We start from the raw sequence: 18281 nt of genomic DNA, 5'->3' as shown, positions 1-18281 counted from the left end.
TAGGATTGATATGCTAGATATATCAACAAGTGCCTGTGAAGTGAGTTGTTGCTGGGGTTGGATAGAACTTTGAAGTTAAGCGTGCTTGGGCTGGAGTAGTGTGAGGATGGGTGACCTTTTGGGAAGTTTGACCACGGAGTGCGATTTGACCTGAGATTAAGCATATTGACCCGAGATTAAGACATATTGACCTGAGATTAAGGAAAAAACGAAAAAAGATTTGAAAATTTTTGAAAAAAAAATAAAAAAAATCTGAAAAAAAAATTGAAAAAAAATTCTTACTAATGGCGCACTTCTATGTGGTGCGCCATTAGTATACCAGATACTAATGGCGCACCGTGGGCCATACTAATGGCGCACTCTAATGGCGTGATGCTAGTGGCGCACCAGTAGTGCGCCATTAGTAGCGAAAATAGGTGCGCCACTAGCAGCCCTTTTTCTAGGAGTGACACACCATCATTTGTTAGCCGTGTGCGGCGCCTCCCTCCACATATTACACCATCGGTCATATTCTCGTAGTGCTTAGGCGAAGCCCTGCGCGGATCACTTCACCATCACCGTCACCACGTCGCCGTGCTAATGGAACTCATCTAATTCCTCGACGCTTTGCTGGATCAAGAGTTCGAGGGACGTCATCGAGCTGAACGTGTGCAAAACTCGGAGGTGTCGTATGTTCGGTGCTTGATCGGTCGGAACGAGAAGAAGTTCGACTACATCAACCGTGTTGTCAAACGCTTCCGCTTTCGGTCTATGAGGGTACGTAGACACACTCTCCCCCTCTCGTTGCTATGCATCTCCTAGATAGATCTTGCATGAGTGTAGGAATTTTTTTGAAATTGCATGCTACGTTTCCCAACAATCACCCGCTTCTTCCACCTTCAATCCTAATCCTCTTGCAAGTCCCCACCCCCCACCATTGTTGACCTTTTGGAGCACTCTGTGTGCCCTCGCCATTGCATTTGGTGCACAGATTTGAGTTCTCCACGGTGATACGTGGAACTGAAAGTTGAGAAGCTTATTACTCTTGGGTGTTTGGGCACCCTAGAGCTTGTTCCTCTTGGGTGCTTTGGTTCCCAAGACGGTTGGTGTTGGCAAAGCTCAATCATTGTGGTGTAATGCTTTGGAAAAGCTTTGGGAGACTCCATTAAGTTGTGGAGAGTGTGACCGCCCCAAGGGTTGCCATTTGTACATGTTAGGTGACCGCCCTTAAGGGTCCCTTAGTGGAATCATGGCATCTTGTATTGTGCGGCGCGTGAGGAGATTATGGTGGCCCTAGTGGCATTTTGGGGAGCATTGTGCCTCCACGCCACTCCAAATGGAGATTAGCATCCAAAGGGTATGAACTTCGGGATACATTGTCGTCTCCGCGAGCCTCAGTTATCTCTTACCCGAGCCCTTTTCTTATGCACCTTACTTTGTGATAGCCATAGTGTTTCATGTTATGTATCTTGCGATCACTTAGTTGTTTATCTTATTTAGCATAAGTTGTTGGTGCACATAGGTGAGCCTAGTTGCTTTAGGTTTTGTGCTTGACAAATTAAACACTAGTTTTATTCTGCATTTGTTCAAGCCTAAACTATAATTATTTTAACGCACATATCCCCCCCTCTAGACGACATCCATGATCTTTCAACATGTTTCTTTCCCTAACCAGTGGTGGCATGCAGATCTTCGATACATCCACAAACTTCTCCAGAAAGGAGCCAGGCTCTGTGGTGGCATGCAGATCTTTATTCAAAGATCTCCATAGTTGTCATCTAAGCCCACCCGAGGCACAGAGGAAACAAGATCGAACTACCCGACAACAACACCCGTCGACCAAGACCCGGGAACAACCTTGTCTGGCAACAATCGTCCCCAGGTGGCCCGCACTCATCAAGCCTTCGACAGCAAGCTATCACCTCACCCACACATGGCGTGGCTGTTCTGCGTACGCAAAGCCTTTGCGCCACACGGCAGGTGAGCACGTGACAGAAGATGGACAAGATGCAAGGGGTGAATCGCCCCCCCCCCCTCACCTCGATGCATTGCGCACACCCGTACAGAGGCATGGCATGCCCCACATAAATGGCATCATGGGCGGAGGTGACCAGACAGACGTACATTTCCGGAAGCTGGAAGATGACGACACTTTACCAAGCATTTAATACTTTCACCTACCTGGTCGGATCCAGGGAACTTCATTAGTGGCGAAGCTATTGTGGCACTGATGGCTCTATATTTTACACATTTTTAAAGCTCGTTTGTTGCATATGTCCCATTGAACCAAATAGTTATCTATTATGCATGTTTACCGGTATTTACACTTCCCTTCGTGAGAATTGCACATTTCGTGTTTTATTTGGTCTTTATTAGTTTTCTTTCTTTTCTTGTGTCTATAGATGTTTTGGAGCAACCTATGACCAAGCACGATGAAAGGACTAAGGATGGATTCAATATGGAGTCACCTAGGGACCAGACTTAGCCATTCCGGAGGTTGGAAAAAGTGACTTTTTTCAAAGTGCTCCAAATCAAGATCTAAAACCAGGAATGAATCGGCGTCGTTCATACGAATCCAACATGCCAACATCAAATTCCAAGTTCGTATGAAGAAATGGCGGCTGTTTTACCGGAGGTCAGAAAAAAAACGATGTTTCATGCCACCGCAACCGGTCGTTTGGCGTGCCCGGCGATGGGATCCAGCCATTAAGGGTTGGGGGCATTGAGGAACGGCGGGGAGGAATCGCCGACGACGGGTACGGGGAGGAGAAGAGGCAGAGGAGGCGGAGTGAAAGAGGCGAATTTGATTTTTCTTTTTACTTGACCGCCGAGCGGTGGAGTGAAAATTGGGAGGTGAGCCACGGCTGGGGATAATTTATCCTCCACTAACGCCGATTGAGGATCCGTTAGATCACAGTTAAAATCAAGTTTTTACTCTTCTAATAGGTTATTGGGGATCAGTTAGAAATGACCTAAATACCCAAGCCTGATTAAAATAACAACCTGTCTACCCTATCCCTCGCGTACGTACTAATACAAAACACGCCCAGCGCCGCCGCTGTTTCAGATCTAAAAACCAGGCTGCCCGGGAGAGAGCCAAGAAAGAAAAGGATGACCGGGACGCGGAGCTAGCTTCCAGCGCCGGCAAGAACAAGCGGAGGGCCACCAACCAGCAGACGGCTGGCCGTAAATAATCCGACAAAGGTATCAGATCACCTCTCCTCTCTTTTTTCCCGTATCGGCCTCAGATCTTAGTAGTCCTCTTTTTTTCCTATATCAGCAAGTCTTCCCAATTTATCCCCAAATTAGAAATCTATTTCCTGGAGTAATTGGGTAGGAATTGGGAAAGTGACATATGTACTGCCTGCGTTCAGATCCGATTCGAGGCATCCCACATCCTAGTACCAACTGAAACAGAGTATCCACCAGATCCAAGCATCCATGGCATCCCACATCCTAGTACTCACCTCACTGAAACAGAGAACCCACCAGACCAAGCGTACACCAAGATTTCAGCATCAAAACAGAGTGAGGTTTTAGTTAGAATAATTATTTCAGTCAAAACTGAAAACATGATCCCGGTAGACAAATTAGAATGGCAATTACCCCCTCCATCCAAAAATACTTGTCCTAGAAATGGTTGTATCTAGACTTATTTTAGTTATAGATACATCCATTTTATCCATTTCTAAGACAAGTATTTCCGGACGGAGGGAGTACTTCACTAGAGCTTATAACGGTATTGACCACAACTCCCTAGAATGCGTTGTAGAACAACACTGACGCGCATGTTTTTGCGGTACTTCCAGACAGCTTCCCGAATTCACCTTGTAACTTTCCAAATCACTAGTAGCATTACCCTGAACAGGATCGTACTCTTGATGTTAACAGTCAGGGCCTGATGGAAGATAGGCAACATAAACATATATTGTTGATGGACAGGTACAGTATCACGCACATGCGTTCAGGGTACAGTACTTGTGTGGTAATTTGTTCATTTAAGGGAGCCTCACCTCCAATCCTGATTTATCGGTGTCATTGACCACTTGCTTCACAGATGTAGAACAGTTTTGGAGTTCCCGGTTCATACGAGGCACTTGTATTGGTGTAGGAAGAGAACAATAAGATTACCCAATTACAGGAGTACGGGGTAGAGAACAGCTGCTAGAACTTCCAGCATTAATTTCAGCTTCAGAACATAGGCTTGAACTCTTTCCTCTACAGAAGGGGTCAATAGTGTGTCTATCTTGACTCCCATGTCCCCCTACAGATGAAAAATGTAAGAAATGAGCACACACATTTGACAATTATGCACAGATATTCAATATGTATACCAGTGCTAAAACATGACTTCAGACAGCGTCCCACAATCACCGGGTTAAATTATCAGGGCATGTACAATGGTGCTATCTTAGGAGTGCCACGTAGGATAAACGTTGAGGTGGAGAGAGAAATCATAAGAAAAGGTTTGTCTTCTCTTATTTAAGATATGATCTCTTGGCAGAATATATCTCACCATGATTTTAGGAATAGCTAGTTATTGAAGATAAAGCTAAGAGATAACCCATTGTAGACATACTTTTATTGTCATCTCCAAACTACCAAGGCTTAAGAAAGACTGTCTTATCAACCACTGTATTTGCTTAGGTTACTGGAATGTACTGAGTTCACAAGCACACATGCAACAGTCACAGTATCTGGAGGGAGCTTTAGTAAACAAAGAAACACAATCTCTGGGCAAGTTAAAGTAGATTCCTTGCCTCCTCGCTAGTGATGGTCCATCTTCCTATCTTTCGTAGATTCACTGCATACTTCACATTACAATCCTATATTTCGTAGCATGTTTACTATTTCCAACATTTCAAGTACACTTGTTGCGAGTCTGCTTGAGTGATCTTGCGCCATGAGCCCTCGAACTGCTATTAAACATTAGCACTCAATGGTCCTAGAGTTCTTGGTATGCTATTAAACTGGTTTTGTCTAGGAGCTAGCTGGCTTGGTGGCACATGGCTAGTATGAAAAAGCAGCGATGGCATGGGGACCAGCCAGGCTGCATTAGCTTTCTTTTTATTGGGGGAGGGGGTGAGGTCCAGCAAGCAGGGCCATGGGCTTTAGAACTGGGCGAGCCATTTGGAACATTGGGGGAAGATGAATTTTGTGTTGGTTGCAGAGAAAGGACCCGCAAAACATTAGGGAATGGATCACCTTTCACCTGTGTAGTTCTGATGAGATGACAGAATGTTTAGATCTGTTGAGTTTGCCTTTACAGATGTCATAATGACCGGTGTAACTCTATGTTGGTCTTCTCACGGTACCAAGGTTCACCTTTCACCTATGGAGAAGCACCTCTGACTGGAGCTTGGAAACTGTGAAGTCCAATGCATGGACTTGCACTATGCTTGCCACTGAACCAACAGGCTGATAGATTTACTGTACACAACTCCCTGAGGTTGGGTGGGGTGTTTGCACTTGGCACAACTCCCTGAGGTTGGGTGGGGTGTTTGCACTTGGAAGTTCTGCTGGCCTTTTGGGTTTAGCTGGTTGGGTGGGGAGTCTGCCCTTGGAGGTTTGCGGCCAAATAACATTACCAGGTTGAGGAAATTGTGGGTCCAATGATGCTCCAGGAGGGGGACATGATCCATTTATAATGGAATTCTGTTAGGGGGTGCATTTCGAGGTTCTGCTGGCCTAAGAAGTTTTAGCCGGTTAGGTTGGGTGTTTGCACTTAGAAGGAGGTGGCGGCCTAACAATATTACCAGGTTGGGGTAATTGTGGGTCCACTGATGCTCCAGGAGGGGCCCATGCAGTGTTCAAGAAAGCGTTTTTAAGTGTCGCTTAAGCGTTGAGCGACAGCTAAACGCTTTGCTTTTGGCCTAGGCGCAACTTTTAGCATTGAGAGGAAAAAAGCATGATTTAGCAATCGGTTAAGCGCTAAGCGCTGGCTGAGCGTTCGCTGCGCGCGCTTAAGCGGCAGAAGAGTGAAGAAGGCGGGCCCAAAGGTCAGACGGGAGCTGAAATAGCCCACAAGCGGGAGGGGAAAGGGGGGGTATAAGGCCTGGCCCAAAAGGGCCTGTTCGGCTAGGGTTGCTAGGTTTCCAGGAGGGGAAAGAAGAGAGCATTGTGGCGGCTGTTTCTGCTCTGCATCCAGCAGCGGCTCCTCTGCCGTTCTTCCTCCTCGGCAGCAGCTACTGGATCTGGACACCGGCAGCTCCTCCTCCTCCTCCTGGACACCCACTACTACCAGCTCAGCTCCTCATCCTGGCTGCTGCTGCAGCTGCTGCTTGGCTGCTGCTATTTATCTTATATGCTCATTCTAATACAATATTATGCACTTTTGCTTGCTGTGTGAACCAATGGATCTTATCCTTATGTGTTATTTACCTATTTGTTATGGTGTGTGAACCACTGAACCTCAACATTATATGCTATTTCAGATTTTCAGTTACTTATGTCTATGTTACATGTTTTCTTCTGCATATTATTGAAAACAGCCAAATTCTGTCCAATTTATAAAAAAACGCTTAATCTGGGTTAAGCTGCGGTTAAGCGGCCATTGCTCTAAGTTGTGGCCTTCCGCTCCGCTTACGCTTACCGCTTTCTTGAACATTGGGCCCATGATCCATTTATAACTGGACTCTGTTAACGAGGACCTAATGCCTAACTGTTGATACCCAAAAAAACTCATGCATAATTAAATATAAAAAATCTTTTATTGGAAATACTTGTGTATGTATATGATCAAAGCTGTTATTCTAACATATAAATGTTTACTTTTTCAACAGGTTAAAATCTAGGAGGACCATGTCAGCATCCATCATAAAGCCGAAGGCTAGTGCATAGGAGATGCCTGAATCAATCCGACTAGATTTCCATAATTGCAAAAAAAAATCTTAAGTAGCGAGTAGGAGAACAATCTGTAATGCATAAGCACATTGGTTATTAGCCGAACTGGGTATGGGACAGGTTTGTGGCTATTTCAAATGAGCTATGGATAAACTTTGGTGTGGATAATCTGGCTTGTTTCTGTTATGTGATTGTGAAGTGTGGAATCCCTCAGCTTTTCGTTGTTGATTGCATAGTGTCGAATCACTCTTTTGCATTAACTCAACATCTGTCACTTGCTTTAGAGCATCTACTAATGATGCAGGTGCTTTCTAAAATTGTGTGTGAAGTACAACCAACGAAGCAAACATTGTGGAAGGAAATTCAACAAAGATATGATCATACCTCCTTTGGTTGCAGTAATTATGCAGATGACTGGATGGCAGAACGCCATCACACCTCATGCATGCATGCATAAGAACATTGTGTTAGGATCACCACATGCACATATTATGCAGATGACTGGAAGGGAGAACGCCATCACACCTCATGCATGCATGCAGAAGAACATTGTGTTAGGATCACCACGTAGATATGGTTTTAGATAAAAAGTGAGAAGCATAGGTCAATGTTTCTGCATACAGTATGAGTTTTAGTACTTCTATTAATTGGTTTTGTTATCAATCGGGTAGTAGAACTGCAATCAAGGCATTATTTGCATTTACCACAGAAGAATGTGGCAAAAAATGGAAAATATAAATGCTATAAAGAACCAAGACAGAGGTAAATATTTGCACCGTAGATGCACTATTTGCTCTAAGAAGATCTAGACTACAACAGTTAAGATTAACCATGTGTAGAGATGTATAACGTACCCAACTATATCTAGGAGTTGAAGCTGGAGGTAGTATAACATATACAAACTATACATAGTATCTAGCCAAATGCAGGCTTTTTGATTAGTTTAACAGCCAAGGAGATGGTATTGGTGTCAATACCTGAAAAGCGTAGAAATATAATTCCAAGTACTCAAAAAACTACAACCAGCTCTCCTGAATTTTATTTTTTTATGTAATGAGTACAAAATCACGTAATATAACCACAACCCACAAATATATGGAGCATAGTAACGATGGCCACACTTCCATTTGTGAGAAGAGAAAACACAATACCGTATGAAGGACAAAATAAAAAAACAAATATCATCAACCCAGAGAAAACACATGAAGTAAGATAACAGAAAACTACATTATTTATTAATAGAGAAATAAATAGGTACCAAAATCTTAAATTATTAAGAGATAAAGAAGTACAAAAGTTTATTTCGAAATGACACACCAATAATAGGCATGTAACACCAACACGACTTAAACTATCACAATTATACCAACTCAATTGCATTTGCAACTATGAGAAGGATAGAAACGTTGAAACATGTCGACAATTTTAACAAATCTTGTAGATAATAAATGTGTGGATAGTTCTAGTTATCTACTAGTTACGAGAGTAAGAAATAATCAAGGTCACCATCATTTATACTAATTTTATTAAATATTAGAATTGTAGCATGGATCTCCAAAAGCTTATTTGTAATGTTGTTAGAATCGTATTGCATATAACAAAAAAAAGAGCTTAAATAAAGAAATGAGAACATTAGAAATTTTAATAATGATGATGATGATACATGAACACCCACTTACATGGTTAATTATGTTAGTTACCTTTACACACAACATTTCCAATTTATCTGTAAAACAATGTAATTTCTCTACAAGTAACTTCAACTTATCCCATAATCATTCATCATCCACCGGTTTGTCCAGACTCCTCGAAGCAAAATAATCATTCTTCAGGCCCTTAGTGGTGGCAACAATAGCAACACAGTCCATGTTAATGCCTAAAGCCTTATGTTTCAAATATAGAACAATAAAGAAAAAAATTCAAATGCAAGCTTTGCAAATTTGACCAAGTTTGCAGAGAAAAATATCCTACATCTACCAATGTCAATGTAAATTTCATGATATACAATGTGAAAAATATTTTCATATTATATTTATTTTGTATTGTTGATGCTGGTATTTTTCGGTATAAACTTGGCCAAACATTGCAAAGTTTGACTTTAAGAAAAGATATGGTATGTACTAATATTTTGAAACCAGTAAAAAAAGTCAACATGTTAAATTCATGATTTTGGAGAAGTATACTAAAGTTTTCAATGACAAACATTTGAATTTATATCCATAAATGCAAACATTTTTAAAATACCATAAAGCGTAGACTTGTTACCAAATACAACTAAAATGTTTATAATTATTATACTACCCACTTCAATTACATAATTAATCTGCTAGTTCATCTAGATAAGACACGCGAATATGTTGAAGACACCATATTGCCATACGATACTCTCAACTGCAACCTTCACATATCTAAAACCTTGTGTGCTATTTATCGCAATCAATCTCCTCAGGCCAAACCAGCCTTTACTGGTGCTACCACAGCACACAAATCAATAGAGCTTCGCCTGATCCAAACTAAATCATGCAAGCTGAGGGTCGCCATTACTCCATCAGGTATCTGCGCTTACTCTGGATTATCCATCAGGCAAGGCCACCCTAAACCGTTAGCAAATCGAGTAGGATCCAGGCAGCATCACCAGCTAGAGAACTCGGTTGGGATGGTTAGCAAACAAGGTTACTACTAAGGAGAGACTCATCTTACCTATTATGCCTCGTTTCAATGATCTCCATACACTAAAATGCACTTAATCAAAAAATATTATGCGTTTAGGAACAAAGGAAAAATATATCTTTATCGTATTTCTACATATGAATTTGATAATAAAAATGGCATTAATGTGCTCAATTCATAACAAAAGCATGCTGCTCTGGAGATATTTAGAAACTACCCAGCGGCAGCCGGCATCAGGAGGGTGAACATAGAGCCATGGTTTTTTTAGTCGCTGTATAGTCGCGACTAATCGTCAAGTCGTTTTTCCAAAAAAAATCAGGGCGACTCGGCGAGACCTTATACAGCGACTTATGGTGACTATACAGCGACTTTCGTCGACTAATCGCCAAGCCGTAGGGCTCGTGGCGACTCGCCAAGTCGCTACTGAAAAACCTTGCATAGAGCTGAGTGAGCTCTACTAAGCGTCGGCACTCAACAGCGCACCGGCAAATCTAGTTGGTTGCTAGCGTAGTGTATTTTGCAGTGGTCAGAGGAGGTAAGGGTCGGAGGCATGATCTGGGCGACACAGCGGCAGCATCCCGGCGGGGGCCAGAACTGGCCGGTGTGGAGGCCGGAGCCTGGAAGGAAGGGCCGAAGGGAGGATGGCGCCATGGCGAGGTCGCGAGAAGGCAGGCAGAGCCGTGGAGCAGGCAGCAGGAAGCGTGTATTTAGCGGCGAGGAGGCTGTGCGATCTCCGCGGGGAAGGGCCGAAGATGGGACTTGGGAGCCTGGAAGGGGGATGGGCGCTGGCTCTTCGACGCGAGATCTGAGCTGCGCGAGTTGCTGGTGGCGGCGTAGCCGGCTGGCAGTTGCTGCTCCTAGTGGCATGCAAACCTCGAGACTTGGATCGATCGTAACTAGGCCGAGTAGGCTACGAAGCAAAGGATAGGTATAAAAAATAATCACGAGATTCCTGGGCGGGTCATGGCCCGGTTCAGCCGCAACGAAGCTCCGCCCCTGCCCACCGGTACCTTCAGATCTGTGGCGGTCAACGCCATAGCGGGACGCTCCTCGGGCAGATCTACAAGAACTATACTGCCAGCCTGGAGTCTACGGAGAACAGTCACTGGAGCAGGGCTGCGATGCACCGTACTTCCCATCAGTCAGATCAACTCACCAGACCAGTTTGCCGTCACACGTCTAAAGAGGCCGACCATAGAAGTCAGCTACCATTGCACCGTCTCTGCCATGGAGATATTCGCAAGGATGACCGGCGCTCAGGGCCTCCCCCTCCTCCGTCCACAGGCGTCGCAGAAGCCAGGGAGATTCCGCAGGATGGCCGGTGTTCGGGCCACACGCGGCGCAGAAGCCGGCGGGACACGCCCGTGCGCGTCAAAACCCTCCGCCGAGGGAGCATCTCCGGTTGGGGTTGCGGCGGCGGCGCCCTAGTCTAGGTCTCGAGAGGCGTGAGAGATGAGGGGAACGGACGGGGTCGCGGTATGTGTGTGGACCATAAAATTTAGCCATATACGGGAAACAATCATGTAACTGCATGCGGGAAAGGTGGCACGGTGGACCCGTGCACCTGCCCCATGGGATTTCAAAACGGTTGGTCTGGGTTTGTAGAGCCGGACCGTATGCACCGAGTCTACCTACTGGACGCGTTTGTGGGGTATAAGAGGATGACATAACACTAACTTTGAAGTTAGTGACGGCGTGACTGTAGAAAGTGTATGTGTCATCCTTTATCGAGTGTATGTGTCATCCTTTATCGAGAGCGACAGGTCATCCTTCCGATCTTTTTACATATATACACGTTTTTACATATTATCTTTACCAAGCATGTTGAAATAGTTCTCAGCAAGCTTATCTGTCAGCTACTACAAGGCTGATTGTTCTCAACACGGCTGGATGGTGGCAAACAATGTACAATCTGTTTTACATACAATTTTGCTCATCTCTTACATCATAATATGATACTCCCTCCGTCTCATAATGTAAAATGTTTTTTTAACACTTACACGGAAAAGATACTCAACTCTTAAGGCATTTTAGCGCGCGCAGGACGTTTTCCCGCGCTCCAGCAGAGGCGGGAAGCTAGCAAGCGTGGGAAAAGGCGGGAGCTCTCGCGCTAGATTTGGCGCACCGCGTCCAGCGCGCCTATAAAATTGCAGCGCCCTCTGCCGCTCTCTCGTTGCTCCCTCTACCGCTTTCTCTCCTCGCCGCCACCATGCCACCATGCCGCCGTGCCGCCGGGGAGCTTCGGGCTACCGCGGCGTCCGCGTGCGTCCGTCCGGCACCTACTCCGCCGAGATTCGATCCGGGGACGTGCGCCTTGGCCTCGGAACCTTCGACACCGCCCAGGAGGGCGCCCGCGCGTACGACACCGCGGCGTGGCGCCTCCGGCGGTCCCGTTGGGACATGAACTCCCCGGACGTGGCAACGCGGGAGCGGGCGCAAGAGTTGGCGCCTCCCCCGCGGCTTATCATCGCGAGAACCGGTGGCGGGAGCGCCGTCTCAGCCTGGCTGAGATGGACGAGGAAGCCATGACGATGTGGCGCCAACGCTTCCCGCAAGACGTCATCAACGAGCAACAGTTCTTCGCCGAGAGGAGGGCGGAGAGGGAGGAAAGGAGGGAGGAGCGAGCAGCCTATCGCGAGGACAAGCGAACACAGAAGGCGGGCGCTAAATTCAACATCGCGCTAGGAGATGCATCGTCCTGGGACTCCAACGACGAGCGGTTCCTTGACGCCTACGCTCAGACGTCGGAGGAGGACATCACCAAGGCAGAATCCGAGTCGGAGAATGACGGGTAGTAGTAGTTTTTCATTTTATCTATCTATCATAGGATAAAGCTATGAACTATCTATGCACTATTTTATATCATAGGAGCAGGCTATGTGACGGAACTATCTCACATTTGTACTATCGAAGCCAAATGTGTATCGAATTGTAGTTAAAAAAAGATGAAATATAGCGTGCCTCCTGGAGCGGCTCGGGCGCGCTTTTATTTTGCGGCGGCCGCTGAAGCTAGCGCACCACGCGCGCAAAAGCTAGCTCACCCGGCGTTGTATTCTGATTTTTAGCACGCCGCGCCTTGGGCGGCTTTTGGGGATGCTCTTAGGCATGTGTGGTCAGATTGAGAAAAGAAAATTACACTTGAACAACTGCAACTGAAGAAACATACATGATTTCATTCTTTGAACATGTCTCTAAATCTTATAACAGTACAAAATGAAATGGCAGAACTAGGCCACTAGAAAAACACAAGACTGTGAGTAACTCCTTGTTTCTACACATCAAAGGCGACAAAAGTCGTAAATCAAGACAGCAACGTTGCAGGTTCACGCAGTCGAGCTTGTTTCTTCAACTTGTTGCGGAAACTTCTTTTTCTACTGAACGCCCTCTCCTGATTATACCAAGAAAAAAGGTTATTTTCAGTAAGAATTTCTGTACAACATGAAGTAACACTGCATGACATGATGATGAGTAGAACAGAGAAGAGTCTTACCACTGGCTGGGCCAGCTCCTCCGCTTGACGAACTGCTCTCACGAGATCACAGTTTGCATCTGTATATAGGCTAGTCACTATTCCAGATTGGCCAGCTCTAGCTGTGCGACCCACCCTGTGCAAAAAGTCCACAGCGCAAGCAGCAAACTCGGCCTGCAGGTATAGGTAGAAGCGTTAAAAAGAACTTCTGATGAGATGATGCAAAGGAGCGTGAGTATCTTAACGTAGGGTTTAGACTTCATCATAGTAGTAATAACTATAAACATTTTTCTAAGAATACTAGTATTCCACATATATAGCAGGTGTGCATAATGCATGACTTTTTGCGCCATCATGTGTACAGATTTTGAAGTATTGTGCTGACACCACAAGTAGATACGATAGGAAGTTCAATGCTACTTGTGACAGACAAGCAACAGCAGTGCAGCGCCAGACATGCAGACATTTCAAAAGGCGAGGTCTAACCGTACCTGAATAACATGGGAAACATTTGGCACATCAAGCCCACGAGCGGCAGCATCAGTACAGACGAGCACGCCACCATTCTCCCGGAAAGATTGTAAATTGGCTGTCCTTTCCTCCAGGGAGCTCTCACGGTGGTACAAAATGCATGGAATACCAACTCTCCGCAATATGTCAGAGACTGAATTAGCAGCGTCGACGGTGTTCGTGAACACCATAGTTCGATTTGGACCAAGTTCTGGGTCAACTTCACTCTTCAGGCCATACTTTACTGCATCCAGAAGAGCATCGACTTGTGTATCAGTAGTAACCTCTATCCATCTTCTCTCCAGTCTGCATATATGGTACACTGTGTATCAAATGTATTGAAGGTGCGAATAGGAAGGGACAATAAGAAACAAATATGGGATTTTTGAAAAAAACTGCGACTAACAAACCCAGCAATAGTGAGAAATCTGTCCAAGAGGAAGAATATTAGCTTATTGTAAGACATAGTGCATACCTAGGGTTGTGACGGTGCAGATAAGCACCACTAACCCACACAGCACTAGGAAACATACGTTTCAGCACACCACCAGCAGTTTTTTTTCCACTCTGAGGGAGGGTGGCAGCAACAAAGACATATTGCTTGCTGCGCCTATAAACTTTTCTAACCCTTCTCCAATCCCTGCGTGCTCCTACATGAGCATTCTCAACCTTGACTGCTCCATCTTGAATATGACCATCTTCATTTTCATCATCAATATCACTAATTTCAGCACTCTCAGAACCCGAATCCTCATGATATTCATCAGAACCTTCGAGCGCTACTTCTTTTCCAGAATCTTCCGCCCTTGAAAGTAACTTCTCATCAAACCGCAGCATGTGGATGAGACGAATGATCTGATTTTCAAAACTTCCGCAAAGTAGCATGTCTGCCTCATCAAATACCTGTTCAAAATCAGCTAGTTTTAGGACTCCCTGTCTCAAGGTCAAAGACTGTAATTCAAACACTTGCTATAAGACAAAAAAGCCAACAGAAATGCAAATGTAGAAAACGATAAGAAACAAGAAAAAAATACACAGAAAATTACAGCTTAACTTGAGAGTTGAAACCATTCAAAATACTTTCTTCTCCAAATTGCAGGAAAGCACAAAATTCTAGCCTAACCTTGCCAAGTATATCCAGCAACTCAAGATTAAATAAAAGATAGGATGGAACAACAAGATTTCTAATCTGGCTATGCCAAAGATGTCTGCACACACACAAAAAAGTCCCGCTAGAGTACTTACGATGTATTTTACACTGCGTAGGAACTTCTCCCTCCGCCTCCTCTCTGGGTCATAATCGAATAGATAATTCAAAAGAGCGGCTGGAGTGGCTACAAGAATATCTGGGCGAACTGCTGGCCAACCCTGTGAAGATACAATATAAATCAAAAACCATAAAATAAGCAGATGTTGTGCCAGAATATGTTTTATTAATCTAACAGTGTTTTAGAAATATGAACATAACGAAAGACCCATGTTTAGTTAAGTCCTTAGACCCAAAGTGTAAATTGGGGAATATACCACTACAGAAATGATGAAGTATTGAAACAGACATTCAGTTGTAGAATGTGACATATGTAGTCTCATGTTATCCATACGGAAAACAAGAAGATGTGATGAGTTTACCAAGCTATCAAGTACTGTATCATATATGACAGAAAGGCAGACCATACCTTTGGCCCACAAACTGCAGCAGCACGCTTAAGTGGTTCACCAGATACATCAAGTAATGAATTAGCCATTGAAACAACTTGCTCACACAGCATGACATTAGGACAGAAAACCAACACTATGTTATCTGTTCTCGCAGCAATGTTTTCAGAATGACCATCTTCTGTGGAGGAAGATTTGGTGCACAGTTTTTCAATCAGTGGAACCAGGTAACCATGTGTTTTGCCACTGCCAGTCTCTGCCGCAACAATTACATCGTTCGACGTAAGAACATGTGGTATACAAGCTGCCTGCATTGCAGCAGTTGACATTTTAGGAAAGTATTCATTTGTCGCAACACAATGCTCTAACAAAAGCAATATAGAATAATATATGGAACTCTACTAGCACACAAGTTCCAGCAAGAACAGTACATTAGCACCAGACAGGCAAACTGGAGAAGGGGCACAAGAAAATACTGAATCCAATTTCATTTAGCTAAATTGTTGTCGGTAATTTTGTAGAAGAACTATGTCAGTAATTTTGCAAAGACAAGCAATTGATTCGATTACGGCGGCATCAGCTGCTGGCTTCAGAGCTACAGGCAGCCAGACCCTCCACAGCACGGCGTCTTCCCTGCAGAGTTTCAGCAGACGGAGGATCGATGGCGGCACACCCTGGAAGACAACCGCGTTGTGGCGCTTCCACAATTGCCAGCAGCAAAGTAGCAGAAAGGTGGGGCCTGTCCGCGTTGGCACCGAGCATGGGGGAGACAGCAGGTGGAGTGACCTGACGGAGGCAACATCCCGTTGATTCAGACCTACAAATTCCCAGAACCGACGAGCAAAAGGGGCAGCTGAAGATGAGAGGATCAGCCGTCTCGAGGGGCGAAGTGCAGAGGGGTCAGCCAGCGCCTGCCGATGCGATGATGTGCTTCCGCAGGAGCACGTCTCTCGTGTGTATCTGAGCCTGAGCCAGGAGCCAGGCGAAGAAACGGACCCGGCTGGGGGCGTAGTTCTTCCACACGAAGTCGACGAAGGGCACCTGCACGCCACCAAGGTGACTGAGCTGTAGACGCCGGCCGAGGAGAGCAGTGCGTCCTTCGCGCAGCCATGGCAAAGGGTCCGCTCGTCAGGGGCCACCGACAGGCCCACCTCCTGAAGGATGGGCAGCAGGGCGCCGCGCTCCCGGGCGCCGGCGTGGTTCAAACGGGGTACAAACACGCCATAGAGCCAAATGCGATGACGGGTGACGGAAACCGCGGGCATGGTGGTGTGGAAGAAGAGCGAGCTCATCTGCACAGACAGAGCACCGCCGGGCGGCCACGAGTTCAGCCAGAACGCGGTGGTGCACCCGTCGCCGATGGAGACGCGGAAGATCGCTCTGTACACCAGCATGAGCTGGTCCAGAGAGGACCAGTGAGGGCCTGGGAGAGAGGACGCCGCCACCAGGGTTAGCAGCGAGCGTCCGAGCTCAGTCCACACCCAGCGGGCCCAGGACGCGTCCTGACGTGAGTGTAGGCGATGTAGCAGCTTCATCAGGAGGCAGCGGTTTTGGACTGGCAGTGCACGCACCCCGAGCCCGCCTTCCTCCTTGGGGCGGACCATCCTATCCCAGGCCACCAGGCATTGGGCTCCCGACGCCTTGTCCGACGCGGTCCAAAGGAAGGAGCGACGCAGGGCGTTGATTGCACAGAGAACCAACGGAGGGAGCTCCATCGCCGCCATGGCGTAGGTGGGCAACGCGTCCAGCACAGCATTGAGCAGGACAAGGCACCCTCCGAAGGAGAGCAGTTGCGCTCACCAGCCGGAGAGGTAGCGCTCGGTGATGAGCGAGAGGAAGTCGTCCATTGAGAGCTTGCGGTTGGAGAGCGGCAGACCGAGGTAGACTTGAGGAAAGCTCCCAACGCCGCAGCCCAGCACCTGAACCATGTCGCGCAGGTCATTGTCCTGAACATGCATGGGCACCACCGTGCTCTTGTGAAAATTGATGATCAGCCCCGTCGCGACCGCAAAGTCGTCCAATATGTCCTTTAGGCACCTAACCACACCCAACTCAGTTCGCATGATGATGAGGGTATCATCGGCGTACTGAAGGGCAAGCGGTGGGGCGCCATCAACCAGAGGGTGCATCATCACTCCATCCTGCTTGATCTGCTGTTGGAGGACATCCGCCACGAGCAAGAACGGGTAGGGGGCATCCACAGCTACTTATATATAACTAATCACCACATATAGTTTAGGCATGTGATGTAGAAAGCTAAAATCTTCACAACAGCTAGCAGCGCACATGAATTCTGCACTAGAAAGGACTTCCGTGTTTCCAAGAGACAGGGGGTGGACCGATAGGTTATTTAACATTGGACTGAAGAATATTACAAGCTCAGACTGCTCGATCACTTAACATGAACGGAGACCGGGCCAAATCATCCCTATACGGCAACTGTACATGAAAACACATAGGAGGTTCGATCTACCAAATGAAAAGCTGATGCTGAAAAGGTATATGAAAACATTGCAACGCGGGCTCAGGCATTTCGTCGAGCACGCAGTGTGCAGAGACCAGTAGCGGCGAGTTGCAGCAAGAGTTACCTGGACCAGCGAGGGTCTCTCGAGCCCAGTGCCGTGCAAGGCGGACGCGACGCGGTCGGAGATGCCGAGGGACTTCCAGGACGTGCTGTCCTCGGCGAAGAAGCCGTCGGTGCCCGCGCTGGTGTTGTCGGCCTCGGCGGCGGCGGCGGTGGCGAGCGAGCGCGGCTTCGAGGCGGTGGAGAGGAGGCGCCACGGGCGCGCCGGCGCAAAGAGTAAGAGGCGGCGGGTGGCGGGAGAGGAGCAGGCGATGGACGGGAGCGCGAGGCGGAGCGCGAGCGGCGCATGGCGGAGGTGGCTCAGCGCCATCGTGTCGTTCGCGACTTGAGATAACTCGAGAGGTTCACAGTTCACTCGACATTTTGGCTTACGCGACCTAGGAGGTTCACTACAGTTCACGAATTCGAATTTTTACGTGTTTACCTACAAATGTTTTTTGTTTAAGTTGTGTACCTCATTATTTCTAACTCCCTATGTATGCAGCTTAAAAAAAACCTCCCTATGTATGCTAAAAATACAAATGTGTCAAATTATTAAAAAACAGACATGTTCAAAATTAGCGAAATGAT

At 46.5% G+C, this 18281-nt stretch overlaps 1 protein-coding gene and 1 long non-coding RNA gene across 2 annotated transcripts; one reads left to right on the top strand and one right to left on the bottom strand.

Annotated features, from left to right (window-relative positions):
• The first annotated feature begins 2909 nt into the window (after window positions 1–2909).
• LOC125556073 lies at window positions 2910–7008 on the top strand. The gene is made up of 2 exons (XR_007304990.1): window positions 2910–3183; window positions 6762–7008. It is a non-coding gene; the product is annotated as an uncharacterized LOC125556073 (long non-coding RNA).
• A 5637-nt stretch (window positions 7009–12645) lies between these two features.
• Window positions 12646–18079, bottom strand: LOC125509260 (DEAD-box ATP-dependent RNA helicase 22-like). The gene is made up of 7 exons (XM_048674192.1): window positions 17716–18079; window positions 15148–15435; window positions 14717–14839; window positions 13947–14374; window positions 13453–13777; window positions 12983–13135; window positions 12646–12880 (listed from the first exon to the last, which is right to left on the bottom strand). The coding sequence occupies exons 1-7, from the start codon at window positions 18019–18021 to the stop codon at window positions 12794–12796; spliced, it is 1710 nt and encodes a 569-aa protein (XP_048530149.1). The 5' UTR covers window positions 18022–18079; the 3' UTR covers window positions 12646–12793.
• Between the last annotated feature and the right edge of the window lie 202 nt (window positions 18080–18281).

Source organism: Triticum urartu, chromosome 5 (genome assembly GCF_003073215.2).
Source record: "Triticum urartu cultivar G1812 chromosome 5, Tu2.1, whole genome shotgun sequence".
Classification (NCBI taxonomy): Eukaryota; Viridiplantae; Streptophyta; class Magnoliopsida; order Poales; family Poaceae; genus Triticum; species Triticum urartu.
The sequence above is the reverse complement of the archived record's forward strand: the minus strand, read 5'-3'. Positions and strand labels throughout refer to the sequence as shown.

Coding starts and splice junctions, on each gene's coding strand:
- LOC125509260 (XM_048674192.1), bottom strand. CDS start 18,021: ATGGCGCTGAGCCACCTCCGCCATGCGCCGCTCGCGCTCCGCCTCGCG. Junction 13,136..13,452: donor ATGTTTCCCATGTTATTCAG/GTACGGTTAGAC, acceptor CTATACCTGCAG/GCCGAGTTTGCTGCTTGCGC. Junction 12,881..12,982: donor AGGAGCTGGCCCAGCCAGTG/GTAAGACTCTTC, acceptor TGGTATAATCAG/GAGAGGGCGTTCAGTAGAAA.